The 22,370-nt window shown below is 49.1% G+C and overlaps 1 protein-coding gene across 2 annotated transcripts in view; it reads left to right on the plus strand.

Moving 5' to 3' along the window:
* The first annotated feature begins 2,680 nt into the window (after positions 1-2,680).
* The window catches only part of NOD1 (nucleotide binding oligomerization domain containing 1), a 40,289-nt gene continuing 20,599 nt past the window's right edge, over positions 2,681-22,370 (plus strand). For both annotated transcript variants that reach the window (XM_004604250.2, XM_055141039.1), the window contains exons 1-3: positions 2,681-2,744; positions 20,845-21,260; positions 22,114-22,288. In XM_004604250.2, the coding sequence (XP_004604307.1) occupies positions 21,060-21,260; positions 22,114-22,288 (376 nt within the window). In that variant the 5' untranslated portion in view covers positions 2,681-2,744; positions 20,845-21,059. The remainder of the gene's footprint in view (positions 2,745-20,844; positions 21,261-22,113; positions 22,289-22,370) is intronic.

Here is a 22,370-nt window from a genome sequence, read left to right on the forward strand (position 1 = left end):
AGAATAAACTCTACACCCAATACCACTGGGAAAAATTACTGGCTCCGCCCTCTCTCCTGGGACACCTGGAGAATTTAGGCTGGCACTGGGAATGGCACCCCATCCCCTGCCACCCGTGCCCCACCCCAGGGAGTAACCAGCCCCCTCTTGTTCTCAGAGCAGTTGCCTTGTGGGAGCTGGCCACCTCCTGGGCCTAGTGACTAGTCAGATGTAGTGAAGCTTTGAATCTGTACACTTAAATAAATTGTGTATGTCATCATTACTGCCTAGATGCATTTTATATTTCTTTACAAAACATTCTTGAAATGGCAAACCGTAGTAATGGAGCTCAGTGATCACCTCAGGGTCAGGAGGGGGCGTGGTCTAAATGAGGGATAGCTGCAGTGAGAGCAACATTCTGTACCTTGGATGAATCATGCCAACATCCTCCTGTGGGATATGTGATCTGCACTGCAGCTCTGAGGTGTGATCACTGTATGTAAATCTTCCTGTGTCTGTAATTGTTTCCAAATACATCAATATGTGTAATTTCTCTTGTCCCTTCCTGTTTTGACAATGACCCAGAGTCACACACTAGGTTGCAGTACTGGCTGGGGCGGCACACACACCTGGTTGCACTGTCTCTGAGATAACACACTTTGCTGTGCCCCTGGGAATCACAGCCAGCAGTGCTACAGGGATCTTGTGGCATGTGTGGTGATGCCGAGGATCAAACTCTTGGTTTCATGCCTGGAAGGCAAAAATGACCACGAAGCATTATTTCTTATTGGCTGCGTGAGAATTTACAATACTTTCAAAGCAAAAAGCTTACCTAAAAAACAATTACAACTGAATTCCTACCCCCCTGATGTTCCAGGGATCAAACCCAGGATCTCGCACATTTGAGGCAAAAGTTCTACAGATGAGTTACCCTCCCAGCCTTATATATGAATCTTTGATAAGTCACTAAGCAAAGAACAGTGGACTGTTAAAAATTACCAAGGAAAGAAGAAACAGACTATCAGAAAGTAGATATAGCATTGCAAACAAATTCTCAAAAAGTAGATATATTATTGCAATTAAAACTTCATTGGGGCCTGGAGAATAGTATGACAGGTAGGATGCTTGTGGCTGACTCAGGCTCAAGCTCACTTGGACCCTCTATGGTCCCCTGAGTCCATCAAGAGTGATTCCTGAGCACAGAGCCAGAAGTAAGCCTTGAGCACTGATGGGTGTGCCCCTACCCCCCAAACAACAATAGCAACAACAACAACAAAAAGAACTTAACTGGGTGCTGTATTGGTTTCCTATTGCCACTACAGCAAGTTGGCACATGTTTAATAACTTGAAACAACACAGTTTTGTGACCTATTGTCGGCAGGGCAGAAGTCTGAACAGGGGCTCCCTGGGCTAAACAGTGAGGCCAGCGGCATTCCTTTCAGAGGAATTTCCTCTCCTCTTCCAGCTCCCAGACACTCCCCTTCCTCCAGGGCTTGGGCCAGCAGCTGGGAAGTTCTCACACTGCCATCCTTTGCTTCCGCTTCGCTCCTTCTTCCCTCTTTGCTGCTAAGGGCCAGTGATAACTTAGGGCCCATGCGGCGATCTGGGGTCATGGTCTTCCCAGGTCAGCTGATAGCACCCTTCCTTCCCAGAGCATCCTGAGTTCTTTGCCCTACTCACAGGTGCCTGGTGCAGCCAGCCTGGTGAAGGGAGGAACCAATCACCCATGGGCAAAAAGACAGATTCAGGTAACTCCCAACAATTCCTGAAGGCAAAGAGAGGGAGATGAAGTTCCCCAGGAGTCAGGCAGAGAAGCAGAAGCATAAGACATAGGATGAAAAGAAAACCCAGAGGGGGGCTGGAGTGATAGCACAGCGGGTAGGGCGTTTGCCTTGCACGCGGCCGACCCGGGTTCAAATCCCAGCATCCCATATGGTCCCCTGAGCACCGCCAGGGGTGATTCCCGAGTGCATGAGCCGGGAGTGACCCCTGTGCATTGCTGGGTGTGACCCAAAAAGCAAAAAAAAAAAAAAAAAAAAGAAAACCCAGAAGAACATCTTTCAGCCTTGGCTGGAGGAGCTGGTAGATTCAGCTCTGCACTTCGCAGCTCACCAAGTTTAGGCACTGCAGCCCGCCTGGCAAACTGCGGGCCAAGTTTCACTTTTGGGTTATGGGAATACTTCCTTTTCTCAGAAGAAAGACTTGACCGCCTTTGCCAGGAATTTATTCTCGACGCTGAATGATCTCATGACTGAGTGTTCCTTGGCGTCAACTAACTTTTGACAGCACCCGTCTGTCTGCTGCAGACCTTCCCGGCTCCAAACGTGCACCTCACTGGGAAACGGATTAATACATTAACTTCTGGACAAACCATGACGGAGCGGTGTGCAGGACAGAAGATGGACACTGCCAAGATTTGAGGACAGAAAGAAACGAGTCTGGGGGCGCCGGCGGCGCGGTGGGAAGCTGACTTGCTGGCGGGGCCCGGGTTTGCCCTGGGGAGCGGGTGTCTGTGGTCACCAGCCTCCCCGCGGGGCTCAGGCGTGGTCTCCGGCTGCAGCCCAGCTGGGTGGGCACTCGGAGGGGCGCCGGGCCCGGGCTCCGGCGCGGCGAGTCCCCCCGCGTGTCGGCCCTGGGCGGGCTCGCGCGACCGGGGTGGCCGCCGGGTCCGGGGCGCGGCCGCGCGGGCAGTTCCCGTTCCGGGCGCTCCGCCCTGCCCCGCGCGCGGCCTGTGCGCGCTCCCCGGCCTGCAGCGCAGACGCCAGGTAAGGAAGTCCCGGGGCCCGCGGCGGGGTCGGCGGGCTGCAGGGCTGGGGGAGCGGGGAGGACACAGAGACCCGGGAGTTTCGGAAACGCCGCGCAAAGTTCCCGGGGATGAATCTCTGCGGCCCGGGACCTTCGCCCGGCCGTGGTCCAAAGCTGGGCACTCCGGTCTCGCCCGCAATTTAGAGCTACACCTGGGGGCGTTGTTCGACTCCCAAGGCCCAGACCAATCCCCGGAGAATCCCTGGGGGTGGGACCCAGGCCTCTAGCCTAGAAAGTTCCAGATAAGCGTGGGGCACCGGGAACACCGGCTCTGCCACCGGACTCCGCGAGACTCCTGCCCGTCCAGCCCGGTCACTGGGTCGCCGGTGGCTGGTGCACACCCTGCGTGGCTGTGGGGACCCTGCACATGCACGGGGCAACTTGATCTCCAGAGGAGACGCTGCAGGGTCACCCCAAAAACCTGTTCAGGAGAAGATCCAGCACTAGCTTTGCACTCCCGAGGCCTGGGCTTGATACTGGCACCGCGCGGTCTCCCTAGCAACCTGAGCACAGGGATTGCCCCTGGCATCACCAGGTGTGAGCCCCCAAAGGCAAACAAACAAACAAAAAGCAGCAAGTAGAGTAGTCCCTCTATTCACACAGGCTGTATGTGTGTGGGGAGTACCAAGCGCTCTGCATTCCAAGAAATGCCATTGTTGGCACTTGAAATTGCCTTAGCGAGTCTCAGTAACCCTGAGACTGCTAGCTTTGTCCTCTCAGCATAGCTTTGTCCTCTCATCCCGGAGGATGCAGCCGTTGGGCTCCCCGCAGGAGAAGAGAGGCTTCCAGGGGATCTGAGAAGAGGTTTATTTTTGTGCAAAGGAGAGATCAGCCCTAGTTTTGGAGCCCGTCCAACCTGCACGCCATTCAGATTCTGCCCTTTCTGTGGCATGTAGCTGCAGTCCGCCCTGTGCCCTCAATGCCTTAACTGTAAAATGGGTATAAATGAGAGTCTTCTGGAAATCGTGTAATGAAGTGAGATGCTGCTTACACAGAGCAGCCTCAGGATGAGGGAGTGTGTGGCAGACGGTCATCTGCGGTCATGGTTAGCTAGAGCTGTGATTGCTGGCCCAGTTGTTTGGTTAGGAGGCTGAGGTGAGGGAGGACAGAGCAACTTCCTCAGCCCTGCTTATGCCCAGCCCAGGGAAGACTCCTACCTCCTCAGGCCTTTGGGGGCTTTGGATCTGGGATATCTGGCCGCTGGCTTCTCCAGGGCTGGCGAGTGGCACTGGAGCGGCTTCCATGTGGTAGGAATACATTTCATGATAAAGGGAAGTAAATTCTCTTATCTCAGGACTTCCGCCACCCGCCGCCACAATTTTCAAAATTGAGGTTCCTATATCCCGCTGATGAGAGAGGTCATTCTGTGTCCGTCTCCCTGTGACTCACTTCACTCAGCACGATTCTCTCCAGATCCATCCACGTAGCAGTCAGCTGCCGAGATAGCGGAAAAGACACGGGAAAGACATGGAATGGTCTCATTCGTAAGTGGGATAAAGAAACATAATCGGAGCGTAACAAATGCCCAAAAGCAGTAGAAAAATAGAAGAGCAGAAGCGCTGGGAGGCTAGCCACTGGGGGGAGAGGGTGGGGCGGGATAGATGGGGAAGGGGACCCCAGGACAATGGTGGAGGGAATGGGTCGCCCGGGAGGACAGGGTGTCAGGGGTGGGTAACTTGTTATGCATGAAATAGGATTGTAGACATTTTGTGGGTCCTTTGAGCAGGTATGAACTTTGTGGCGCGGAAAAAAAAAAAGTGCTTTGAACTTGAAACAGCTGCGGGACACCTGGGCAGTCTCAGGCCGGGGCCGGAGCTCGGGTTCCGGCCGAGATTCGACCCGGGTGGCCATGCCTTTGCACAGCCGCGAGGATGTGGAACGAGCAGGAACCAGAGACAGCTTTAGGACTTGGGGTTCCAGCGAGTGCTTGCAACCATGTATGGAGACTGTGAACTAAGCTTTTGCCCCACGCCGGCTAACGGAGGAAATATCCTTCTTTCTTGGTCTCTCTCCCCTCCGGGAGAAGGCGTGGTGTCCGACATTTTGTGGGTCCTTTGAGCAGGTATGAACTTTGTGGCGCAGAAATAGGATTGTAAACAACCACAGTGCCCGAGAGGAAAACAAATGTTGTCTATCAGAGAGGCAGGCTGGGGGGTGGGAGAGAAACCGGGGACACATGTGAACAGAAGTAGACATTGGTTATGGATTGGTTTGGGAGTGTTGCCTGCCTGACAGTCATAAGTAACCTTCTGAATCCTGGTGCCTCAATGAAAACAGATGTTTGAAAAAGGAAAAAAAATACTAAACGGGGAATTCCCAGGAAGCTGAGCAGTCCTCTCCTGTCAGGCAGGGGGTGGGCCCTCGGGACTTCCTGCTGCCCACTGACCCAGAGCCCTTCCTTCCGCCATCATCGCTCTTGCAAGGCTCCTGGCTCTGGGAACCATAAAATCTTGATGACCAAGAATGGGAATTAGGAAAAGGAGAGCCACATCCTGCCATTGTCACTGCTCCAGGCCCAGCCAACCCTGTCTCCCAGGTCCCCACTCTGCTCTGGCCTTGATAACAGCGGAGTTGAGATTTGCCTCAGAAACAGGGGATATAGTTTATATCTGGACAGTGCTATATCTGGGATATAGAGCAAGTGTTTTTACAAGGTGGGCTGGAGTGATAGCACAGCGGTTGGGTGTTTGCCTTTCACGAGGCTGATCGGAGTTCGATTCCTCCGCCCCTCTCGGAGAGCCCGGCAAGCTACCCGTGCATATTGGATATGTGGATATGTCAAAGACAGTAACAATAAGTCTCTCAATGAGAAGACATTACTGGTGCCTGCTCGAACAAATCGATGAGCAATGGGATGACAGTGATAGTGACAGTTTTTACAGGGTGAGCATGATGGTGGATACTCCTCAAGGGATAAGAGCAACTTCTTGTCTCATCCAAAGAAAAGAGTTCACGAGTTCTTTGAAATCTAAGACATAAATCTATGAAGGTACCAGCATCTTCTGCAGTTCTTCTGAAGAGGGTTTTAGGCAAAGAGAAAGGAGAGAAGCAAAAATATGTGTGTGCTGACTTTTTGTGTGTGTGCTTGTGTGTTTGGGTGGGGGTGGTGGCTAGGGGTCTCCCCAGCTTTGTTCCAGGGCCTGGAGGCCTCCTGGCAGTATTTCCCAGTAGCACCTACCTGATGCTTAGATGCTAAAGTAGGATCCGGTAATGGGGGATGAGGTGGAGTGGGACAGAACACCAGGCCCGGGTGCTAGGGCTTGGATACCACCCCTTTGAGACTGTTTTTTCTAGACCTACCCCTTTTAAAAATATTTTTGTTTCAGCATAACTCTTGACTTAACAAGAATCATTTGAACGAGACATTTAGAAAGTCCCAAGGAAAAAAATTTTTAAAGATGAACGAGTATCTGAAGTTTATTGAAATGAAAAAGGAGACCACGAGACCACCTTAGAGGTCTGTCTATATTTGCTAATTGGTTTAATTAACTGTATCACATTCTATTTTATCACCTTTTCATTTTTGTGTAGTCTAAGGTGAATCTGGTACCAGGGAAAGAACAAAGATATCTGATGAAAGAGGGTGATCCAAACATAAAAGGCCTAACACATGATTAAAAAATATTAATGTGGGGCTGGAGCAATAGCACAGCGGGTGGGGCATTTGCCTTGCACGCAGCCGACCTGGGTTTGATTCCCAGCATCCCATATGGTCCCCTGAGCACCGCCAGGGAGTGATTCCTGAGTGAGCCAGGAGTAACCCCTGTGCATTGCCAGATGTGACCCAAAAAGAAAAAAAAATATTAACGTAAGTTCAAGGATAGTACTTTTGAGCAACAGCTGAATGAATTTTTAGCATTTTCGATTTTTATTAAGTATACTACCTGTTTTTACAAAGGTACTATGTTTTAATTTTTCTCATCTTAGGGTTTTATCTTATACGTTAGAAATGTCATTGCTTAAAATAATTTTGTTATTGTTAGGAACCAGTTTAGTTTATGAAAATATATTTTTCCTTTAGAATGAGAAAATAACATTATGTATAATAAAGCTCATTTCTCTCATGCTAAAAAAAAAATGAAAGCATACCACCCCTTTGAGCTATCTTCCAGGCCCTTGTGCAAATTTTTTGTCATGCGGAATCTGTAGGTATTTGGAAGTTTCTGGACGTTCTGTGTTCTTTTTTCCTTTTAGGCAAAGGTGGTTCTGTCTCATTCAGAGCATTTCCTCTGATCCATCCACAAAGTCAAATTTGCTTCACGGAAACCTTTTGAATACATCAGTGCTCGTTGTAGGAAAGTGATTTTCAAACTTGTGTTGTGCTTCCTTAAAATCCAAAGAGTACTCTTCAGTTGGTAGCTTACTTTGGGATTTATTTTCTGAGAAATAATTTTCCTTTACATTATGAAAAACTGGTTTAGAGAGTTAACGTGAAGCCAGGTCCAATCCCTAGGGTCACCTGTGGTCCCCGTGGCACAGCCAGGAGGGAATCCCAGAGCACAGAGCCAGAAAGAGCCCGCATGCATGGCCGGGTGCGGACCCCAAATCGCAATCCCAGTAAATAAAGAAATGAAGACCTATATAATTGAGTGCCCATCTCCGTTATTTTAGTTTTCGGGCCATACTCTGCTGTGCTCAGGACTTACTCCTGGCTTTGTGCTCAGGGATCACTTCTGGTGGTGCTCAGAGCACCAGATGGGGTACCAGGGACTGAATCTGGGTCAGACAAGTACAAGGAAAGCACTTATCCATTACTATGCTTGACCGCATGATAGGTTAATATTTTAATAAAACATGAAAAGTTACTAGGTATTTGTTCTTCTGTGTCTACTCCCCCAAACCTGTGAGGGTCAGGAAAGTAATGGAAGGATAAATAAGGTGATAGATGTTTCCAGAGCAGCAGTTTCCTAGGAAAATCCTTACCTGCTAGAAGAACTGAGAGCATATGATGATTTATTTGGGAAAATCCTTGCATTATACTAATAGCCCAAATGTAAAATCTGCCGACTAAAAACTTCCTGTGCTTTCAGTTTTGTTTTGTGTTCTGGACTACAAGGGTAGTACTCAGGGAATACTCTGTGCTCGGGGCAGCAGAACCCAGGCTCCCCACATGCAAAGTCTGTGCTCACTCCGGTTGAGTCTTTTCTCCACCCTTTTGCTCTGTTTCAACACGCTCCCCAGCTGCCGTTCATGAAAGCAAACTAAACCTAGAATGAACTGGGTGGAAAACTAGGCTTTTCTTTTGGGATAATCAAGTTCCCTAGTTAGAACAATGGCCCCCTTCATGGGAAAGGGCCTTGTGAGCTTGTGAGCTGCTCTGAGCAGGCTCTTGGTTTGCTTTTAATTTTAATTTTGCTTTTAATTTTTAATTTCAAACCAGGCAGATTGATGGTTTCTGATATTAGACCTGATACAAGTCTCCGAGAGGCAGAATTTACTAGCTATAAGAAACTAGAGCTGGGGTCTCTTTCTTCCTCACAGTGTCTTATATTTGGAATTTTCTTAGACCACAGGTTGGCTGAGTAATTGAAGTCTTGGGAAGGGAAGCCCTGGGTAAGAGGCCAACTTCATTTTAGTTGATAGTGATTATAATGATTACCTGGGTCCAAGTGCTGGTTTGCCATCCTTTGAGCTGTGCAGCTTTGGGAAAATATTTATGAACCTCTGTTTCTGTATCTCCATCATCATCATCATCATCATCATCATCATCATCATCATCATCATCATCATCATCATCTTATTGATCTTAGAATTGCTTGAGCAGTCTCAGTAATGTCTCCATTCATCCTAGCCCTGAGATTTTAGAAGCCTCTCTTTACTCGTCCTTTCCAATGGTGCTGCATTGGAGGTTCATTCAGGGTCAGGGAAATGAGACCAGATTGTTACTGGTTTTGGCATATGAAATGGGGAGTTTGTGAGGCTCTCCCATGCAGGCAGGAAACTCTCAGTAGCTTGCCAGGTTCTCCTGGAGAGAGAGAACTAGGCTATAAGATGTGGCGCTTCTGGGAGCTTGGTTTTATAGTCTCTGGATGTTTGTTAGCTGTTGGTGGGATTACACGATGCCGGGGGCAGTCCCTAGGTGTGACCACCTAACTACTGGAAAATGAGGAATCTGGTGGAAGAGGCCCAGTCCTGATACGAGCAGGCTTGGAGGTCTCAGCCCCGGGTCCCACAAACCTGGATTCCTCTGCTGGTACCTTCATGCCTGAGACTCATCCGAATGTGTGGAGAGGGGCCTTGAGCATGGCTGTGACTGGGTTCCAGAGGTCTTCGGCCTTGGGAGCTCTGCTCGGGGTGGGGAGGGAAACTGAAGTCCACCCCCTCCGAGGGGCCCTGTGGAAGACAGCCAGGCGAGGGGGCAAGAGACTCTGTGCATCTTCAGGTGGATAACTCTATTTGGAAGGGTTGCTTTCAGACTTGATTAAATGAAATGAATATTAATATGTCTGGTCTGGTTGACTCTACATACTTGCCATCACCTCAGTGGTCTTCTGTGCCACACTGATTTGTGCTCCTTTTTGTGTTATTGTTTTTTGTTGTGAGGTCACACCCAGTGATGCTTGGAGGCTTCTCCTGGCTGGGGGCTCTGGGGATCATGCCATGCCAGGAGTAAACTGGGTACTCTCACATACAAAGCTTACACTCCAGCCCTTTGAGCCAGCCCTGGCCCTGGCCCACATCCTTAGGTCGGTCTGGATTTTGCTTGCTTAATCTTCTATTGACCCTGTGTAGAAGTTATCATTTTCCCCATTTTACAGATGAGAGAACGGAAGCACACTGTGATGAAGTAACTAGCATCAAAGCCCACAAAGACTGATAATTGCTCCAGGATTGAAGGGGGGTGTTCCAGACACCTTTTTGTGGAGTGAGTCTTGCTTGCACCCATCTACCTGATGCTGACCACAGTGTCCTAATGCCTGCGGAGTGGGAGAGGGTGCAGAGAACTCTGTTTCTGGGCCCAGGGTCCCAGCTTCCAAAGTGAGACACACCCACCCCTCATATTTGTAACTTTTCAGTGTTAACCTTTGTTTTCACTACTAATCCAATATCCACTGAAGGAGGGAAGGGTTGGGAACCTGATGGGACCCAGTTGTTGGCCTTGGCAAATGCTATTAGAGTGGAATATGATGTTTCTCTGAGATAGCAGACATATCAGTGCCCTGATATTGTTAGCCTGGGTGTTAGGAAACACAGCTCCCCACAGACAGGTGTGCAGGGTTGCGGGGGAGGACAGGAGGTCAGGCTCAAGCTTCCCAGGGTACAGGTGGCACACCCATATTTGAAAAACATTTCATCAAAAGTGTCATGGCCCTTTACAAGAATGGTGGTTTTGACTTTTCAATTTTGACTTGTTAATTTTTGTATTGAGGTGCCATTGGTTTACCTCGTTGGACATGCTGCAGGAGTTCTTTTCCACACATTTCCATGTGAGGGTTGGACCATGCCTACCCTGAAGGGCCAATACCTCTCCATCACGTCTTGAGTGTCCTCCACTTGCCCCATATAGATACCTGATTTTATGATTTAAACCCAGTAGCTCCCTTTGGGTGGGCTTCTCTGTTTCCTGCATATGCCAAGCTTTCATCTTCCCTTAGACCTGAGTAGGATTCCACCGTGCCTGCGCCACATCTTCCACTCATCCAGGTAGGCCCTAGGATTGTTTCCATACCTTGGCAATTGCCCCTAGTGCTGCGCTGAAGGTGTCTGTGTTTTCAAGTGAGTGTTTTATACTCTTTGGGTAGATTCCTAGGAGTGGAATAGCTGGGTGGTATCACAGTTCTCACCCCGCCCCCCCCACCATCTTGAGGACTTTCCAGAACTATTTTCCAAAGAAGTTGAACTACTTCATGTATTCCCATCAGCACGTGCAAAGATTTGCTCTCCTCTATGTCCTCACAGACCCTTCCCATGAGTATGGAATGGTGACCTGTTGTACCTTTGGTTTTCATCGCCCCATCATAAGTGTTGATGAGAGTTTTTCTCATGTACTTGCTTTCTCTGTGTGTCTACTGTGTGTCTAGTCATTTCTTCTGCTCGCTTTTCAATGGAGGCATTTTGTTTGTCATTATTGTGTCTTCTGAGTTCTTAATGTGACTCAGATATCAGCCCCTTGTTGGATGAATGATAAGCAAATATTTTTCCCCCATTCAGTAGGGTGTCAGTTTGTGCTATGGATAGTTTCTTTCACTTTAGAAAAAAGCCTTTCCATTTGATGAAGCTCCAGATTTTTACTTCTGCCTTTATTTCTCTTCCCATTAGAGTCATGTATCCAAAGATACCACTGAAGCTAGTATCTTGGAAAGTTTTTCCTTTTTTGTTTTTTTTGGGGAGAGGGGATGGTGGTAGTGGGCCTGGAAGCCAGGGGCCCCTCCCAGCAATTCTTGGCCAAGCTGGCTGGTAGTTCTCTGCTAGGACTGGAGGTGTTGCTCAGAGCTAACCTTGAGATGCCAAGGGGACCATGGGCGACTGGGGCTTGAACTACATCATCTGCAAAGCAGTCACCTTAACCCCTGTATGATCTCTCTGGCCCCTTGCCTATGGTTTTTCATTTTTCGTTAGTTTTCTCTGTATGTTATGCTTTCATGTATTGTATATGGTGTGAGATAGTTTCATAGGTAGTTGTTCAGTTCCCCATCACCACTTGTTGAAGAGATGTTCTCCATTGTAAGTTCTTGGTTCCTTTGTCATCAGTGAATGGCTCATCTTAGGGGCCGTAGCCAGCAATATCGAAGGCACCTGGGGCTACTATGACAGAGTTCAGTGACTGTGTGAGGGCAACCATGTCTGCATCCCAGGGTGTTTAGGGCTGTGCAGTGATCAAATACAGGACCTAGCATGAATGTAGTATGGGAGGCTCATGATCTACTGTTGAGTCTCTGCAGCCAAGAGCACTGCCTTTGCCAGGACTGTCCTTGCTCATCTTCTCATTTCTTCGCACCTGAGCAGCTTTTGCAAGTCTTCCAAACGGTCTGCACCTAACTGGAAGGCCACATCCTCAGAACAGGTTGTGGATTTGTAGCTTTTCTCTTGTGTTTTTGACTCTCTCAAGGTGGGGGCTGGTTTAATGCCCACCCAGCCTCATCCTGAAGGCAGTTAGCTAGTCAGCACTCCTCTTTCCTCTTGGCTCTGTGGGGCTTTCATGCTTCAGCACATTATCTCCCAAGTGGTATTTTCAGGCTCTTGGAGAAGAGAGAGGTGATGAACTCACACAGAATTGTGTAGTTCTTCGTGACAGGAAGTGAAGACAACAGTGTGTCACAAGGATTAGGAGAGTTTCCAGCCCAGAGAGAAGGCATTAGGCCATGCCAAGCACAGGGAACAGCATGTCTGAATGATCAGAAGTGGGAAAGAGTATGGTGCACTGAGGAGGGAACGAAGAGAAGCGAAAAGCTGAGTAAAGCAACGTCGGACCAGATGGATCTTCTGGTGCTGGAAAACATTTGGAATTTCACAATGAAGGATAATGGGAGAAACTCTAGGGAGGGGAAATCTCTCTCACCTGTGCTTCTCTAATCTACGAGGAAAAAGAATCCCTGTTTAGTAAGGTTTATAAAGTCTTCCTGAGTCTGTGGGCCAATTCTGGGGATGGAAATGGTGCCCTGCAATTTTAGATGAAGGAACTGAAACCCAACACCAAGTGAAAATGGCAGAAACAACTTTGGGACTCCTCACTGGCCCCTGGGAAATGGGGACAAAAGGCCCCACGGAGGGGAGGGAGGTTGGGAGTGTGAATGTCAGGGTCTAGGTCTGCAGCTATGAAATGGGGAGACCCTCTTGGAGACCAGGGTAAAGGGGCCTGGGCATTTTTTTCCTGCTAACTCTTTCTGTTCTCCTGGGCTTTCTCCAAAAAGCTTAGAAAAGGGTAATTCAATTTACCTCACTTCATACCGGCAGCCCTCCCCGATGCCCCCACCCACCCCCTACACACACAGCCTCGTTCATCTTTTAAAATCCAAACTCAACCACCAGTGAACTTTTTTTTTTTTTATGGTTTTTTGACCCAGAATTATTGGAAGCCACACGTGTCTGACAGCTTTCTTTTTTTTTTATGTGTTTATAGACTTTTATTTTTTATTTTTTTATATATAATTTATTTATTTTTAATTAGAGAATCACCGTGAGGGTACAGTTACAGATTTATACACTTTTGTGCTTATACTTCCCTCATACAAAGTTCGGGAACCCATCCCTTCACCAGTGCCCATTCTCCACCACCCGTAAACCCAGCGTCCCTCCCACCCTCCCCAATCCCATCTCCCCCCCACCCCACCCTGCCACTGTGGCAGGGCATTCCCTTCTGTTCTCTCTCTCTAATTAGCTGTTGTGGTTTGCAATAAAGGTGTTGAGTGGCCTCTGTGCTCAGTCTCTAGCCCTCATTCAGCCCGCAACTCCCTTCCCCCACATGGCCTTCGACTACAATGTAGTTGGTGATCGCTTCTCTGAGTTGCCCTTTCCCCGGAACGTGAGGCCAGCCTCGAAGCCATGGGGTCAACCTCCTGGTACTTATTTCTACAGTTCTTGGGTATTAGTCTCCCACTCTGATATTCTATATACCATAGATGAGTGTAGTCTTTCTATGTCTGTCTCTCTCTTTCTGACTCATTTCACTCAGCATGAAACTTTTCATGCCCATCCACTTAACTACAAAATTCTTGACTTCCTTTTTTCTAACAGCTGCATAGTATTCCATTGTATAGATGTACCAAAGTTTCCTCAACCAGTCATCCGTTTTGGGGCATTCGGGTTTTTTCCAGATTCTGGCTATTGTAAACAGTGCTGCGATGAACATACATGTGCAGATGTTGTTTCGATTGTACTTTTTTGCCTCTCTGGGATATATTCCCAGCAGTGGTATTGCTGGGTCAAATGGGAATTCAATATCTAATTTTTTGAGAATCGTCCAAATTGTTTTCCAGAAGGGCTGAACCAGTCGGCATTCCCACCAGCAGTGAAGAAGGGTCCCTTTCTCCCCACATCCTCTCCAACGGCGGTTGCTTTTGTTCTTTTGGATGTGTGCTAGTCTCTGTGGTGTGAGGTGGTATCTCATGGTTGTTTTGATCTGCATCTCTCTGATGATTAGTGATGCAGAGCACTTTTTCATGTGCCTTTTGGCCATTCGTATTTCTTCCTTGGTAAAGTTTCTGTTCATTTCTTCGCCCCATTTTTTGATGGGGTTGGATGTTTTCTTCTTGTAGAGTTCAACCAGTGCTTTATATACCATTGATATCAACCCCTTATCTGATGGGTATTGTGTAAATATCCTTTCCCATTCTGTGGATAGTCTTTGTATTCTGGTCACTGTATCTCTTGCCCACCAGTGAACTTTTTGCATTTGAAAGATCACAGAGAAAGCCTCCAACTCTCCTGTTAGGGGCCCCACCTTTGCCACGCCATGTCCGCCATGTCCGCCATATTCGCATGCTTGGGGGTATCTGCCAGGACCCCCTTTCTTCTTCCAGGGCAGAAGGCAACATAGGACAGGTGTGCCTTGTTGGGGTCAGGAGCCCGTGCAGCCTACAGGTGCACTGGGCAGGCCTGGGAGTGGGGAGAAGATGGTGGCCCTCAGGCCCACATCACCCCCCACCCCCACCCCACCCCCACATCCATGGGCCCCTCCAGCTGAGCTAAGGGCTGCTTGAATGTGGATGCCGCAGGCTCTTCTGGATCCTGCACCCTCTCCAGCCGCGTGCTCTGGCCAGCTCTCAGAGCGCTTATTTGTTCAAGGCCGAGTTTCACTGTGGCCTCTCGGGTGACTAATGCATCTCCCGGAGGGAGCCAGCCCCAGAATGCTCTGTCGGTGCCAAATGCCCGCTCTGGGCTTCCAGCTTGGGTCTCCCTCTAGCGTTTTCTTCTGCAGGAGCACTGAACTCAGGAATAGGCTATGGGGTCTCTTGACCAAAATCTCATTTAGCATTCTTGAGAACACAGTCCTTAACATTCATGCGCACGTGTGTTCCTGTCTTGTTGGGCTTTACCATCAGGTTGGTGGAGACTGTTCTCATCAACATTTTGCAGGGTGCTGCAACAATAGTACAGTAGTAAGTGTGCTTACCTTGCACGCGGCCGACCCGGGTTTGATCCTTGGCACCCCATATGGTCCCCAGAGCCCAGAAGGAGTGATTCTTAAGCAGAGAGCTAGGAATAAGCCTTGAACAACACTGGATGTGGCCCCCAAACAAACAAAAACTTTGCAATCTGAGTAATCTCAGCTTCGAGGTTTACAAATGATTTTCAGATAGTCAGAGAATGATGAGTTGACTTATCTTAAAATTGAAGTCAAGAAATACAAATGATCTGTTTTTATTTTCTAGAAACATGGTAGACAGCATGTTTTAGAAGCCATACATATTGCGCAGAGCAGGTTGTGACTGCCGGCAATGGTATTTACTAATTTCAATTTAGTAATAGGATATACGTAAGAGAAAGGAAGGAAAATTCAAAAATGATTTTATTGGTCATAATGACCTTTTGGGTGGGGAATAGAAATACTGGGTGGGAAGGGATACATGCCATCAAAATGAAATATTAAGGGTTACACAGAAAGGCTTAATTGGATTACTTCCCAGGCATCTGAGGCTTGTGTTACATGAAAGGAACAGGAAATATGAGGCAGAGGCGAAGAGGAATGTTTGATGATCATGAAGCATTCCCTCAATAGACATTGCTTGAGGTCCCTAGCACTTAAATTGTCTGTTTGCAAGGTTGTTGGTTATTGTTGGTTGTTTTGTGTCATATTCAACAGTACTCAGGGTTTACTCCTGTCTCTGTGCTCAGAAATTATTCCTGGCAGCTCTGGGGAGGACCAAACAGGGATGGCTGAATGCATGGGTTCAAGGCAAGCATCCTTGAGCTCTTCAACCTGTCCGAAGCTTTTCAGAAGGCACATTTCTAGAATGGAATATTATTGAGTCGGGGCCTTCTTCTTCTTCTTCTTTTTTTTTGCTTTTTGGGTCACACACGGTGATGCACAGGGGTTACTCCTGGCTTTGCACTCAGGAATTACTCCTGGCAGTGCTCAGGGGACCATATATGATGCTGAGAATTGAACCCGGGTCGGCCTCGTTCAAGGCAAATGCCCTACCCACTGTGCTATTGCTCCAGCCCCCAGAGTCGGGGCCTTCTTACAAGCTCTAGGTAACAACTGGAATGGGTTTCCCAAGAATTCTCCAGCAGAGTTTGTTCCTGCTTTGTGCTCCGTGAGCTTCTCATACAGACAGACTGTCATGGCGCTTTTTAAATCTCCTATTCTGATCTTTGTAAGCATGGCGGGCTTGCTACAAAATGGCATCTCATAGTTGAGAGGTATTTTCAGATGAACTGCAAACTAAGAGGCCCATCTTTTTGCACCTTTAAAAAGAATTCTCCAACTTTAGAATGTACTCCCCTGCCTCTCCTGCTGGGGATCTGCTCTGTCTTCACCTGGCGCTGCTTCCACAGAGCTGTGCCGTGCTGGAGCTCAGAAACACCCCGGGGTGCTGGGACCAGAATGCACACCCCGTGCTCCCGAGTCTGAAGCATCGTCAGTGGCCGCACTTCTTTAGTCTCTCGCATCTGCCTTTCTGAGACTCTCATGGGAAAAGGCAGTCGGAGTCCTTGAAAGCTCGGGGGTCCCCATCACCCTGGCCCGACTCTGGTGCTTCCTCCAGGCGGGCGCTGCCGAGTGGGCTCCCGAAGCCACAAGGAAGCGTGTGACTCTCCGCCCCAGAGGCTGTGCGGCTCGCACTGCTAGGAGCCGGAAGAGTCAAGCAAATTGCTGTAAAGAGGAATGTAAATTATTTTAATACTGATTATTATTTCATACTGAAAAATTTTTTTAACCTGGCATTTCTCAGGGGATCAAACTGGAGTTGGCCATGCAAGGCAAGCCCCTTAACTCCTGTGTTAACTCTCTGTCCCCTTAAAAAATTTTTTTTGGCTTTTTTTGGGTCACACCCAGTGATGCTCAGGGGTTACTCCTGGCTTATGCACTCAGGAATTATTCCTGGCGGTGCTTGGGGGACCATATAGGATGTCAGGGATCGAACCCAGGTTGGCCGTGTGCAAGGCAGCACCCGACCCGCTGTACTATCATTCTGGTCCCTTAAAATAATTTTTTAACATTTTGGTTAAAAAAAAATTTTTTTTCTTTTTTTGGGTCACACCCAGCAGTGTAGAGAGGTTACTCCACACTGATGCACTCAGGAATTAACTCCTGACGGTGCTCTGGAGACCATATGGGATGCTGGGAATTGAACCCGGGTTGGCTGTGTGCAAGGCAAACACCGTACCCACTGTGCTATCGCTCCAGCCCCGGGTTAGCTAAAATTTTTATAGTTTGTTCCCACTTTGATGATTTATCTGTTCACAGTTTGGGTCCACGCTCAATGGCGCTCAGGGCTTGCTCCTGCTGCTGAGCTCAGGGGTCACTCCTGGTGCTGGGGGGACCGTATGTGATGCTGGAATCAAACCGGTTGGCCACTCCCTGTGTGCTATCTCCCCTGCCCACTATTTTTCTTTTCCTTTTTAATTTTTAAAATTTTATTGAATCACCGTGAGATAGTTACAAGCTTTCATGTTTGGGTTAAAATCTCACAATGATCAAACACCCATCCCTCCACCAGTGCACACTCCCCACCACCAATATCCCCAGTATACCCCTCTTTTCCCACCCTCCCCCTGCCTCCATGGCAAACAGTATTCCCCATACTCTCTCTCTACTTTTGTTGCCCACTATTTTTCACTTTTATGAATGTGTCTCCAAGAGTATTTCAGCTGCCCCTATGACTGGTGTCTTATTCTGAGTCCACCATCTGCTCTGTTGTCCCTAGCTCGTTTCCCCCTCGAACGTCTGTCCCATGTTCCCCAACTCTCCAGGGGCTCCCTTCCTGCTAGCACTCTGCCCCAGCTTGCCCTGGCCCTGGGCTGGCAAGGTGGGGGTGGCTCTTCCCGGTTAGCTCCGCCTTTCAAGGCTGGGTGCTGTTCTCCTGGCTCCTTCGTGCAGCAGCCTTGATCTTCTGTTTCTTGGACAAAGCATATTCGAAGATCAGACCTGCTGGCTGTCAGATGTGTCCCCCACACACACACTTTACCAAATTAAGGACCCCGCCCCTGGTGAGACAGGAGCACCCTAAATCTCTTGGGGCCTTCCCTCGGCCGGATGCCCGGGAATTGGACTGCCATGCCCTGCCCGAGGATGCCCAGTGATGTTTGGCCTCCCCTGGGGTTCTGTCTGCCAGGGAGGCTCGGCCTGGCTTCCTCTTCCCCGTCCCTGCCCTGCCAGGCCCCTGCCCACTCGGGCTCCCAGTGACTCAGACGAAACGTCCAGCCAGGGCTTGAGCCCTGCCCAGCAGTGTCAGGGGGTGCTCCTGGCAGTGGGGGCGAGGGGCCATGTGGTGCCGGGGTTCCCCCTGGGCCTCCAACATGGAAAGTGTGTGTTCCATTCCCTGGAGAATGGAACCCTTGATTTTAAAAATCTACAATAGTGGTGCATTCCGTGAGGTCAAATTTTCTTTAAAATTGGTTTCTTCTCCCCAAAAGTTAACCTATTAGAGTTATTATTTTTGGTTTGGGGCCACACCTGGCGATGCTCGCAGAACACTTATGAGGGTGGGGGGGTGCACAGGGAACTCTATGTAGTGCCTGCACTGGACCCCTCTGTTAGAGATTGAAAATAAAACTACCTTACTTTATTTTCTGTACTTGTGGGGCCTCCCATACAGAGCTCAGGAGCCCCTGGAGCCCCGCCTGGAGACCCCCTGCCGCCAGTCTGTGGTTCAGTGGGAGACTGGACTTGGTGCCAGCAATTCACCAGGCCACCATGGTGGGGCCCCAGGGTGGTGCTGGGGGCCAGAGAGATGACACAGCTGGTGCGGTGCGTGCCTTGCACGCAGCGACCAGGGTCTGATCCCCGGCACCTCATAAGGTCCCCATGAGTGATCCCTGAGCACCTTGGAGTAAGTCCTGACCATGGCTGGGTGTGGCCTGGGGCCACCAAAAAACAACCAACCAAACAACAACAGCAAAAATGTGGCCATGGTGCTTAAGCTTAAGCTGGAGTCGGCTGCAGGCAAGTCACGTGCCTCAACCTCACTAGCTTGACTAGTTCTCCAGCCCAGAGTCAGAGCAAACAAGGCACGGTGAGCGTCCCCAAGAGTGACTTGCTGCTTCAGAAACATGTCCTGAAGTAGAGGGCAGGTCTGGAGGGTTTTCCTGGGGGCCAGAGAGACAGTCCAGAGGGTGCGGTTCTTGTGTTGCCTTTGAACCAGCGGAACCAGTTCAACCCCCGACCCTGCATCTGGCCCCCAGAGGAGCACCACAGCAACCCAGGAGCACGGCTGGATCTGGGGATCCCCCCAACAATTTTCCTATTTTAATTTCATTTCTTTGTTTACCATAAGTCAGATGGACATTAAGATTTTCATACATTCTTTGAGTTTGCAGATCCCATAAAAAATAGTTGGAATTGAAGACTTAAGGAAAGAATGTTACTGTAACATATTCTGATTGACTTCAAAGAATGATGCCAGAAACTTAATAAAGGTATAATTAGCTAGTAATTTAATTTAATATTATAAACTGGTACTCCTTTTTTTGGTGGGGAGGGATTGGCTATAGCTCGTGGAGCTAGGTGCTACTCCTGGCTCTGTGCTCTGTACAGCCAGCAGGATACAAGGCAGGTGCCCTGTTCTACCACTCCAGCCCTTTAAGAGAACCATTTCCTAATGCTGTGGATTTAAAGTGAACAGAATTGACCACCGTAGAAAAGGCTGGATCACCATCTCATAGATTAACAGCATATATTAGCGACTAATAACTGTTTTCATTTAAGTTATTTCTTTTTCTTAATTTTTTTTTTCCTGGCTACACAGGCAATGCTAAGGGGCTAGAGGGGAGGGAAGGAGAGAGGAGCATGTGGTACCGGGGTTGAGTGCTGGGTTCCATGCGTGCTCCAGCCTTGGAATCTCCTTCTCTGCCCATTCCTTTAAGTTCCTTTTAGTAAGGCTCTCTTATCTTCTGTTCCTTGGGTAACTTGTCCTATCTCTTGTTCTTGTTACAAAACTGGGAGGCCGCCAGACGCCAAGGCTGGAAATGTTCAGTAACTTGATCAGGGAAAGAATTAAAAACAGAAGTGTGGGAGCAAGCAGGCACCCCTCGTGTGGTGCAGTGGGAACAATCTGAGAACTTCGGGGTTGGAGTGCTCGCAGATGTGACTTCTGGCACAAAGGCTCTGACCGTGTAAGAGGTTCGGAACTTCTTGAGTGAAACAGAAAGTTTTCTGGAATGATCTTTTGGCAATGTGTGGGCTTTCATATCTAAACAAAGTGGTTGATTCAGGACCTCCTTGCAAGGTTACAATCCATTTTATATTCACAAGTGGGGTTGGAGAGATTGTACAGCGGGTAGGGCATTTGCCTTGTAGGCCGCTGACCAGGGCTCAATGCCCCACCTCCCATATGGTCCCCTGGGCACTGGCAGAAATGATCCTTGAGTGCAGAGGCAGATGTGGCCCCCACCCAAAAAAAAAAAACAAATAAAAAAGAATTATATACACAAGCATGAATGAAGAAGTGGCTGAAGGTGTCTTATGCAATGAGAAAGGAAAGCACTGCAATTGTGGGGTAATACATATGAACCCCACCCCACCTCCCCAAAATAAAAACCAAAACTAGAAAATGTAACTTGGTTCTGCTCCTACCCAAAAAGGAAGTTCAACACAGCACAAGGTTTCCCTTTAATGTGATCATGTAAAATAATACTTTTTATCTTTATCTGTCAAAGTCTAGGATTGAGGTACAATTTTATTTATTTTTCTAAAAGTGTTTATATCTCTATTGCTCTAAAGCCTTGCTTCACAGGATAGTTGTCTACTATCCCATCATGCAACCTTGCATTTCCCAGTCGGGATATTCCAAAGGGAAAATCCTGTGAACAAGGTCATTGCAGCCTGAGACTCAGAGGGTCGGGGGGCGCGCAGGAAGGGAAGAAGGCCAGAAGGGGCCATGGTGGGGAAGAGTTGAGAAACAAAGACTTAACCCACACAAGAGGCAGTGCAATGACGAATCTTTCTTTAATGCATCTTAGTGCCTTCAGCATGACTCACTCCTGCTCCAAGTGGTGAGGCCGCAGGACCAGGAAACAGGTCTCAGCACCCCCAAGGTCCCGGCTCTGGGGTGAGTGCTCTGGTCTCCTTGGGCTTAGCGCTGAGAGCCAGGAGTTGGCGATCTGACAGCCCCCCGCTGGGAAGACATACTGGCCCAAGATGACTCTGCAGAAAATGGCCGCTTGCTCCTTCAGCCATGGCCATGCCAGGCCCCGGTGAGATGGATCCCGGGCTGAATGTGGCCCAGTCATACGGGAGGTTGCTGAAAACTCACCGGGAGTTTCTGGTCACACACATCCGCAACACTCAGTGTCTGCTGGACAACCTACTGGAGAATGACTACTTCACCATCGAGGACGCGGAGATCGTGGGTGCCTGCTCCACGAAGCCCAGCCAGGTGTGGGGCTGGGTGAGGGCCTGGTCCAGGGTGAGCTGGGCAGAGCCCCCTGCATGGGGCTGAGGCTCTTGGGGTGGGCTGTTTGCAGGGCTGAACCCCGAGCTGTGGGCTTAGATACCATCCTCGTGTTCATGACGAGAGAAAGTGCCTTGTTCCTCTCAGCCCTCCTTGCTGTGTATGTGGGAGCAAATAACTGTTTTTGAGGAGTTCACACCTAGTGGTACTCAGGGTTTATTTACTCCTGGCTCTGTGCTCAGAGATTACTCCTGGTGGGGTTTAAGGGACTATTTGGGGTATTGGGGACCGGATCTGGATGCCCGACTCGCTGTACTATCTCTCCAGCTCCAAAACTCATTTTCAACTTTCAATTAAGCAAAAGTGAAAGCAAGCAAATGAGAAGAGAAAGTTCACAGAATTGGGTCAGAGTAGTAGTGCCATGGGTTAGGCATTTGCCTTGCACGCAGCTGACATGAGTTTGATCATATGATCATGGGTCTTCACTTGTGATCCCTGGAGCCCCGCCAGGAGTGAATCCAGAGTGCAGAGCCAGAAGCACTGCAGGGTGAGATCCCCCCAGTGACAAAGAAGTAAGCCAGCAGAGTTGTTTCTTCAGGGTCTTTACACTCTGGGGAGACTGAGAAAGGATGCACCCAGAATATGGGATCCCGGCTGGGAGGGAGTCTCCTGCTCTCTGCTCTGGGAACTCTTGTCACCCCGGGTTTCATGTTGTTTTGTGTCACCTTCTTTGGAGGCACCAGAAACTCCTCCCCAGTTAGTGAAGGACAGAACCTGTTTGGAACGTGATCTTGACATCACCTGCCAGCTCACGCCTTCCCACACAAACCTTCCCTAGGTCCGCAAGATCCTGGACTTGGTCCAGAGCAAGGGCGAGGAAGTGTCCGAGTTCTTCCTCCACGTGCTCCAGCAGCTCGGGGATGCATACGTGGACCTCAAGCCCTGGCTGTCCGAGACGGGTTTCTCTCCTTCCTGCTTCATTCAGAATAAAACTGTTGTCAACACAGACCCAGGTACTGACCCTTGGCTGGGTAGGTGGGGGGGTGAGGTCGCCTGGACTTGGACTTGGGAAGTGCTGTAGGAGGTGGGTCCAGC

The sequence above is a fragment of the Sorex araneus genome, chromosome 1 (assembly GCF_027595985.1).
Source record: "Sorex araneus isolate mSorAra2 chromosome 1, mSorAra2.pri, whole genome shotgun sequence".
NCBI classification, from domain to species: Eukaryota; Metazoa; Chordata; class Mammalia; order Eulipotyphla; family Soricidae; genus Sorex; species Sorex araneus.